Source organism: Triticum urartu, chromosome 7A (genome assembly GCF_056163025.1).
Source record: "Triticum urartu cultivar PI428250 chromosome 7A, HENAU_Tu73, whole genome shotgun sequence".
In the NCBI taxonomy this organism is placed as follows: Eukaryota; Viridiplantae; Streptophyta; class Magnoliopsida; order Poales; family Poaceae; genus Triticum; species Triticum urartu.
In genome coordinates, this window is record NC_141879.1 from 46,363,546 (window position 1) to 46,373,033 (window position 9,488).

The 9,488-nt window shown below is 48.7% G+C and overlaps 2 protein-coding genes across 2 annotated transcripts; one reads left to right on the top strand and one right to left on the bottom strand.

Annotated features, from left to right (window-relative positions):
* The first annotated feature begins 549 nt into the window (after positions 1-549).
* Positions 550-4,934, top strand: LOC147957543 (uncharacterized). Its single transcript, XM_087531755.1, has 2 exons — positions 550-3,321; positions 4,513-4,934. The coding sequence occupies exons 1-2, from the start codon at positions 1,023-1,025 to the stop codon at positions 4,932-4,934; spliced, it is 2,721 nt and encodes a 906-aa protein (XP_087387881.1). The 5' UTR covers positions 550-1,022.
* Positions 4,935-6,452: 1,518 nt separating this feature from the next.
* On the bottom strand, positions 6,453-7,546 carry LOC147957544 (uncharacterized). The gene is made up of 4 exons (XM_087531756.1): positions 7,377-7,546; positions 6,982-7,297; positions 6,801-6,902; positions 6,453-6,725 (listed from the first exon to the last, which is right to left on the bottom strand). The coding sequence occupies exons 1-4, from the start codon at positions 7,529-7,531 to the stop codon at positions 6,453-6,455; spliced, it is 846 nt and encodes a 281-aa protein (XP_087387882.1). The 5' UTR covers positions 7,532-7,546.
* Between the last annotated feature and the right edge of the window lie 1,942 nt (positions 7,547-9,488).

Consider the following 9,488-nt stretch of genomic DNA (forward strand, 5'->3'; position numbering starts at 1 on the left):
GCACCCCTCGGCCTCCCGGCTCATTGGCCGAACCACCACAGCTACAAGCCTAGAAAAGGCGGTCTGTTTTCGGCTCCGTACGCGCGCCCGCAAGATGCCAACGGCGCTGTCCTCCTCGTGTACAGTGGTTGGTCATTTTGGTCTGTCTGTATAACCAACGCAACGTACGACTACGTAGCGGCCGATCGAGTGCGTCCACGGGCTAGGCTGCGCTTTTGGTCGATGCTCGCAACGATCTGCGGGGCAATTTTGACTATTTTGACCTGTGGACGAAATCAATTCACAAAATGAACTGCCCGTGAAACTATTTCACAGCACTGACCCTTTTGTGTAGCGCTCGCCACGCAGGCGCCACACCCTACGGTGCAGCGCCTAGCTCGCGGGCGTTGCACGCCAGTCCACCGTGGCGGTCCTTGGGCCCGCACCCAGCAGTGCAGCGCCTCCTAGCCAGGCGCCACACATGTAATGTGCAGCGCCTAGCGTTCGGGCGCTGCACTGTGACTTATCCAGCGGCTGGGCCCCCCTCCCCCACTCCCCCCACCCCACACACCCCAACCCGAGCTTTGCCCCCTCTCCCACTCTCTCCCCCTCTCAAATCCTCTCCCAAAACTTGCAAATTTGAAGAATTTGTCCGTGGATTTCGAAGTCATACCCTCCCTCAAGGTAATCTTCTCCGATCCCTTGTTTTGATCCAAGTAATGCTAGTTTGGGAAACCCTAGTTTTGTTTGGATCTAGAGATTTGCATGGAGATGTGAGATCTTTGTTTGCCAATTTCCTATGATTAGGCTTTGTTAGTATGTTAGGGTTATTCTTATGGGTGTTCTTATGTTGGTGCTAGGGTTATGGTTAGGGTTATTGTTAGGGTTAGGGTTAGGGTTAGGGTTATGGTTAGGGTTATGGTTAGGGTTAGGGTTAGGGTTAGGGTTAGGGTTGTTGTTTGATATATATGTATTAGGGTTTGTATTCCGTGTTAATCCTTAAATTAGTACTCGTGGAAGCAATGTTACGATGTGTTGTTTGAATGCTTATAGGGATGGGAAGAACATGTGTGTTTGTTCATCATGGGGACAAAGACGCCTTCTTGAAAGGCAATATTGAACCGGATCCGGATGAGGTAGATATGTTGTTTGATAGTAGTCCTAGCTATGCGGAGCTCTTGCAACAAGTGAGGAAAGATTTGAATTGGATGGACCCTAGTGATATCGTTGGGTTGGAGGGAAGGCATAATGTAGGTTTTGGAATGCACATCCGTTGGAAGACAATGCGTATCAACTCGGAGCAACGTTGGGTTGCATACAAGGAAACGGTGGCCGATTCACTTGACAAGGCTCTTGAGTTATTTGCAACGAAGAAGGTTGATTCAAATTTGCATTTGGACTTGAACCGGAAACCCTCCCCTTTGGTTGCTAGTAGCCCCCCACCCTTGAAGCGAGATGAAATTGTTGAACCTTTTTTGACCCAAGAAGTGAGGCCAACATTGAGCCCGTTTACAAACAACCAAGATGAAGCTTTGCAAGAGGACAATGATGAGTATGCAGACGATGACAATGAAGTTGATATCCATGACAACAATGTGGGTGATCTTGACAAATATCATTTGCAAGAGACAATGGACCATTCCATCCCTTTTTCCCGTGCATATGCATCGGATTCGGATGACGAAGGTCCCGATGAACAAGTTGATGAGGAGGGGTTCACGGTGAAGGAGGCCGAAGCTTTCGAGAAGGTATTCGGTCGGGATCACAAGACACCATTGTTCAAGGATGTTAGTCTCGCGGATGAAGCCGTTGTGGATGGTGGCAAATCTATATCTCTTGGGATTAGGCCAAGCTCTCACCGTGATTTGGGAGACGACAAGAACCGGATTGGTAAAGGGAGTAAGTTCGAAACCTTCTTGGAATTGAAGATGTGGCTCGACAACTACTCGGTTACGCATTATCGTCCACACAAGGTGGTGCATTCGGACGTCAATGTGCGCTACACGGTTGCATGTGCATGTGAAGATGAAATATGTCCGTGGATTGTGCGTGCAAGACCATGGAAAGGAGGTCCCGCTTGGCACGTAGTGAGTTGTGTGCCAACTCACATGTGCCGAGGCAAAAGGGTGGATGGCAAGATTGTGTCCCAAGACCACAGACAACTCACGTCTGAGTTCATCGCTTACAGGCTCTCCAACTCAATATCCACACTTCCAACAATGAGCGTCCAACATGTCATTGACCTTGTGAAAGCCATATTTCATTACAAGGTGAAGTACGGCAAGGCATGGAAGGCGAAGCAAGCCGCATTTAAGATGTTGTATGGTACTTGGGAGGAAGCATACAACCGAATCCCTAGGTTGTTGTTAGCCATGGCCGCCACAAACCCGGGCATGGTTCATGTTGTCGAGCCTCATGGGCACCAAACAACGGTTTATGAAGGAAAGAAAGTCCGAGTATTTGGCCGTGCATTTTGGGCGTTCGAGCAATGCGTGAGGGCTTTCGAACACTGTAGGCCGGTCATCTCCATTGATGGCACGTTCTTGACCGGACAATACAAGGGCACCTTGTTGGTTGCGATAGCAAGTGATGCCAATAACCGGGTGTTGCCATTGGCATTTGCTTTGGTTGAGGCGGAGAACAATGACAACTGGGAGTGGTTTATGCGTCTTTTGAGGACGAAGGTGTTACCCGCTCAAAGGAAAATTTGTGTCATATCGGATCGGCATGCAGGAATTCTTAACGCAGTGGAGATTGACATTCCCGGGCATGCTCCATTGCACCATCGATGGTGCATGAGGCACTTTTGTTCGAACTTCTATAGGGCATGTGGCCTTAAGGAGTTGGCCGATGATCTTCAAGATTGTTATCTTGCTTTCTCCGAGAAGCGGTTCGCCACTTTGTCGAACAAATTGCTCGCACACAAAAAACTTGATCACGGGGGTCAAGACTTTATGAATAGGCACATTCCCCACCGGAACAAGTGGGCACATGCTTTTGATGAAGATGGCCGAAGATACGGTCAAATGACAAGCAATATGGCCGAATGCTTCAATAGGGTGCTCAAAGGTGCACGTGGATTACCTGTGACGGCAATAGTTCAATACACATTTGACAAGATGAATGCGTACTTTCTAAAGTACTCAATGGAAACTGATGCACAGATAGCGGGTGAGAACCCGCGCAAGTACAAGTACAAGTTCCCACCCAAGGTTGATGAATGGTTAGAATTTCAATCACGAAAGGCGGACTCAGAAGAAGCTATATTATATGACAACGAAGAGTGGAAGTATGAAGTGAAAGAGCCAGGAGGAACCACAAACGATGGCCGGCAACATGGAGGTCGGGCTTTCAAGGTGTCGTTAACACAATGTGATTGCTCTTGCGGGAGGCCATTGTTGCTTCATCTCCCATGCTCACATTTGTATACCGCCGGTCGCGTTAGAAATGTGGACATCAATCACCCACGCACCGTGAGGGAGTTGGAGTTCTCAATCATGACGGTCAAGAAAACATGGGCTCCCCGCTTTCACCCATACTTTGACCAATCACAATGGCCGGAGTACCATGGAGTTCAACTATGGCCGGATCCGGAGTTGAAGGTTGTTAAACGTGGTAAACGTAAAACAAAGCGTTTTAGAGGCGACATGGACGGATGGGGCCATGGTGGCCGCCGCGAAGCGGGAAACGATCAATTCCAAGAGCCTCGTGAGAGCTCCCGTTGTGGGGAATGCAAAGGTCATGGCCACAACAAAAGAAAATGTACGAAACCAAGGAAAAGGTCCAAGAAAAATGATGCAAGCACTAGCCAACAAGGAGCTACACAAGGGAGCCAACCAAGTGGTAGCCAACAAGTGCCAAGCCAACCAAGTGGGAGCCAACCTAGTGGTAGCCACCAAGTGCCAAGGCAACCAAGTGGGAGCCAACCTAGTGGTAGCCACCAAGTGCCAAGGCAACCAAGTGGGAGCCAACCTAGTGGTAGCCAACAAGTGCCAAGGCAACCAAGTGGGAGCCAACCTAGTGGTAGCCACCAAGTGCCAAGGCAACCAAGTGGGAGCCAACCTAGTGGTAGCCAACAAGTGCCAAGGCAACCAAGTGGGAGCCAACCTAGTGGTAGCCACCAAGTGCCAAAGCAACCAAGTGGGAGCCAACCTAGTTGTAGCCAACAAGTGCCTAGCCAACCAAGTGGTAGCCAACAAGTGCCAAGCCAACCAAGTGTTAGTCAAAGAGGATCTAGGCAACAAAGAGGTCGGCAACTAGGACTTACAAGAGGCCGTGGTGGTGGTAGTCTAGGCCGTGGTGGTGGTCTTGGCCGTGGTGATGGTCTTGGCCTTGGTGATGGACTTGGCCGTGGTGATGGACAAGAGCAAGGTCGTTATAGAGGAATGTTTGGATACCTCGATGGACCATTCTCGTATGTTGCTCACTAACTATAATGTTTCAAATGTTCTTATTTTCCATATGTTATTTTTTTTTCATATGTTCCATTTGTTTGTATTGTCTTTACTAACCATTATGTTTCACTCATTGTAGGTATGGCGGCTTCCCAACCCAACAAACCAACAATGAAGGAGGATGGCGAAGATGAGATGGCGGGATGGTGGGAGAAGGCTGCGAAGAAGCTTAGAGAGGAGGATGCAGCCAAGCTAAAGAAGAAAAAGGAAGAGGAGCTTGAGGAGAAGAGGAAGGAAGAAGAGAGAGCGTCAAATGCGATGCGTGCTAGGGAGCAAGCATTGGTGAGGAAATGTGAGGAGGCACAGAAGAAGCGTCTAAAGGATTTTGAAGAAGGAACCATAAAGCTTTGGGCAATTGCAGCTGAAAAAAAAGAGAGGGAGGAAAAGATATTCATGGAGAGGGTGGTTAAGGAGGCCCACCTCATAAGGAAAAGGGAGGAGGAAGAGGAAGAAGAGAAGAAGAAGAAGAAGAAGGGAAAGGGGCCTTGCTCTACGCAATAGAGCTATGTCATGAACTACTATCTCTCCTCTTCGATTTGGTTGTGAACTACTATGTGTCATGAACTACTATCTCTCCTCTTCGATTTGGTTGTGATCTACTATGTGTCATGAAGTACTATGTATTATGAATTAGTATGTGTCGTGAAGTACTATGTGTCACAGTTCTTTGCTTGCTATGTGTCGTGAGCTACTATCTCTCCTCATCGGAATATGTGTGCGTGTGCCAAAAATTTGCTAAGTACAGGTGCGACGCCTAGCTGCTGGGCGTTGCACTGCACAGTGTGGCGCCTAAGCGCTAGGCGTCACACTGTATAGTGCAACGCCTAGAGCTGAGGCGTTGCACACATGGACTGAGCTAAACAGAGAGCAAACTTTCTATTTGCAAGCTACAGCCAGTGCAGCGCCTAGCACGGAGGCGCCACACTGTACAGTGCAACGCCGCGTTGCACTGTATAGTGTGGCGCCTCCGTGCTAGGCGCTGCACTGGCTGTAGCTTGCAACCAGAGTGTTTGCTCTCTGGTTAGCTCAGTCCATGTGTGCAACGCCTCGGCTCTAGGCGTCACACTGTATAGTGCAGCGCCTAGAGCTGAGGCGTTGCACACATGGACTGAGCTAACCAGAGAGCAAACACTCTGGTTGCAAGCTACAGCCACTGCAGCGCCTAGCACGGAGGCGCCACACTCTACAGTGCAACGCCTAGCTGCTGGGCGTTGCACTGTACAGTGTGGCGCCTCGATGCTAGGCGCTGCACTGGCTGTAGCTTGCAACCAGAGTGTTTGCTCTCTGGTTAGCTCAGTCCATGTGTGCAACGCCTCGGCTCTAGGCGTCACACTGTATAGTGCAGCGCCCAGCAGCTAGGCGTTGCACTGTAGAGTGTGACGCCTCGGTGCTAGGCGCTGCAGTGGCTGTAGCTTGCAAACAGAATCATTATCAGGTAGAGATGAGGAAGGGAGAGGGGGACTTGGTGCACCCAGAGGGTGATTGTCATGGTTCAGAGTTCAATGTGGTTGAGCAGGGAGTTGAGGTCACCCTCGAGGATCCAGACCAGTTCAAACATGTCGAGACTGCCAATGTGAATGATCAAGATGAGGGCTTTAATGGTGAAGCTAATGAAGATCAAGTTCAACATTATGAAGACAACAAGTGCAACATAGAGGACCAAGTTCAACATTGCTAAGACATCAACTCCAAGTTCAACATAGAGCTAGTTCCTAAGACATACAAATAAAGGACTATGGCTGGTTCCTAAGAAGAGCTAGTTCCTTGAGCGTTTTTTGGCTGCTCCCCCCCTCTTGCTGGCTAACTTCTTGACCTTCCTAGGAAGAGGAACACACTCCCGCTCCGGCTCCGGTTCCTCCACGTCATCGACATCGTCATCCAAATAGTCATCCAAAGCCGCCATCCGCGAGGTGCCGACCGTCCTTTTGCCTCTTTCGGTGAAGTCTTCAGGTGTGTACTTGTTGATTCCCTTTCTAGGCTTTAGTACGTATGCAGACCTAACCTGGTACGCCCCCAAGGTCATATCATCATCAGCAACCTATGCAACAACAAAAGATATGGAAAGACCGTGTGTGAGGATATAGTTAGCAATGCATCAACAATTGGATATATATGCTCATGCCATACCTCTTGAGTGACCACACCCACATCCTCATCCTCCAAATGATCACCATGGCTCTGGACCGAAGCGGGATCTGATGGTGTCGCCGACCTAGACCGTTCTGGTGATACATACTCGGGGTCACGACAACCAAAAAGGTTTGATAGCCGCCTTAACTTTTGGCCCTGGCGCTGCAACATGTACAAGTGAATGAGACATCGAACGTAGCAACACATGTTAAGTGCTAGTTTGAAGGAGATGTGAACCTTGATGAATGCTCGAAGTGCACCTTCTCCATCGCTTTTGCCAGCCGGGTTTGTTTCAAGAATAGTCTCGGTCTCATCAGCTGCTTTCTTGATCTGGGCACGCTATGAACAGAAATGGTATTAACGTGTTAGGCAAGCGAAGATGTGAATAGTGTGAATGAAAAGCAAAGAGGGCAAATACCACAAAGTTCATCATTGGAGCTGAAGGGATCACTGAGTTGCCTTTCCTGACTAATGCGTTGTACTGGTGTTGGGCTACCTCATCAAAAACAGTGGGTTCTTCCAAAATCTCATCAGCATACGCCGGCTTGCATACCTCCACACGGGTACTTGCAAGAAACCATGTGAGATAGTTGTTGAACGCTACAGGGCAGTGCTCACGAAGCTGGACTCCTTTTCCAGCCCTAGCTTGCTCCACACTAAGCGCAAACTGTACGACATACTTTCTGTGATGCTTGGCCCAATCCTTAATCTTCCGCTGCCTTTTCCTATCCAACCTGCAAGTTAGAAACATAATATTAGTAGCATCGAAACCGCCGAGAAGCTGCTAAGTACTCAAGGTTAATTATATCTTACGCGTGTAGCAACTTGTCCATGTCCTCCCACTCCGGAGGATGTGCCTGGAACAAACCAAACTGACGGCGCACTCGATGTGGGAGGTGAAGCTCAACCGCCCAGTTGCATATGAGTGGGCACCGCATACGCCAGAGATCCCTATCCCTAGTGCACATCGGATTCAGCCTGAACTCTAAAGGGTCACCAAAACTATCTCCTGTTCCATACGGCTCCCATATCACCTGCAAAATGGGATAGAATGCAAAATTGACATCGAGTTGCAATAGAAGCATCATAATCACTTATGCCATGTCAATTCACCTGCTCAGGCGTGATCGCGTCAAGCTCACTCTGGTACAACTTGTACATGACCGAGGGATCATCTGTCGTCTCATTTATCACACCCCACTTGTAAGCCCAAGTGGGTAGCCGTAGTAGGTCGCCTTTGTCGTCCCAATCATCGTACTTCACCTTCTCCGGACGTCCAACCGGCAAACGCTCCCAGCTCCATATGGAAAGTGCGAGCAAACAACCACCAATACCTCCAGATGACCTACAACAGGCTTTGTCCAACTGCACATAAAAGAGAACATGGTTCAATTAAGAGCAAGATCGCATTCATAATGTAGCAATGAAGTGAAAAAGAAACAACTTCATACCTGTCTATACAAGTAAGCCAGTGTCGCCGAACCCCAACTCCATTTGCTATCGAAGACGGTCAACGCCTTCAGCCACATCCATGGAGCATTCTTGCCTGTGCCATCAGCAAACATAGTCCTGGATATCACATACCACATGTAGACACGAGCATTTATCTTGACCGTGTCCTCATCAGCTTCCGCTGGGCAAGTACCAAAGTGCTCAGTAATCCACGTGAAAGTAGCACCGGCTGCGACTCTTTCCTTCTTCTTGTTTTCTGCTGCTGGTTCCGGAGGCTCCGGAGGAACCATACCGATAAGGGCATGCATCTGCGCGCGCCACCCATCGGAGTCGGTGCTCATACATAGAGGATTCCCATCGATAGGAAGACCGGTGATCATAGCAATATCCTGGAGCGTCACTGTCATCTCCCCGGTCCGTAGATGGAAACTATGTGTCTCCGGCCGCCAATGATCAATAAGCGCGGTGAGTGCTGGAGCATTGTTGGGTGGCGTCGACCGTCTGACCATATGAATGAAAGGGAGAAGTCCTGTCTCCCTTACATACGATGTGTATCGCTCATCATAGCGCATCCACCCAAGGGTGACCCCGTGACAACGAAGCTTCAAAGGTGCAAGCGCCTACAAACAAACAATTCATAACATTACATATGGGGCATTTGTGTTTGAAATAAATACGAAATTCATAAAACAGGCCACTTTCATTATTACCCGCTGCTCCACCGCCATAGCGTACGACCGGTGTTGTTTGTCTTAGTGATCATCGAGAAGCCAAACCATCCTAACAATTTTGAAAGAAAGCTTTCTTGTCAACACGATTATCTTTTCAATACAAATAAACTAAAGTACGCCTACTAGATGCAAAATAGAAAGCATATGTATCCAAACCATTCTTGCCAATACAAATGTAATTTCAATAAACTAAACTAAGCCTACCTCATGCAAGATTCAATACAAATATCTTTTCCATATAAATAAAATGTCAACCTATGTATCCAAACTATATAAATAACATGTCAACCTATGTATCCAAACCACATTCTAGTCTAACAAGGGTTCCCCAAATCGAATACATGCAAGATTCAAACAAAAATTCCCTAAATCTAATACACACAAGATTCAAACAAGGGTTCCTCAAATCTCCGAAATAGCATACATTCTATGGATAGAAAGAAGGGGATCGGAGAAAAGTACCTTCTAGGATGGATTGGTGAAGGAATCCACGGGCCAAATCATCAGATTTGATGATTTTTTAAGAGGGGATTGAGAGGGGGAGAGGAGGAAGCCGCCGGCCACCTGTTCTGTAACTCCTCTGGAACGAATGGGTGGGGTGGGGGGGGGGGGGGGCAGCGGGCGGCTGGCATCTAAGTCACAGTGCAGTGCCTGCGGGCCGGGCGCTGCACATTACGGTGCGGCGCCTAGCTCTGAGGCGCTGCACTGCTGGGTGTGGGCCCAAGGACTGCCACGGTGGACT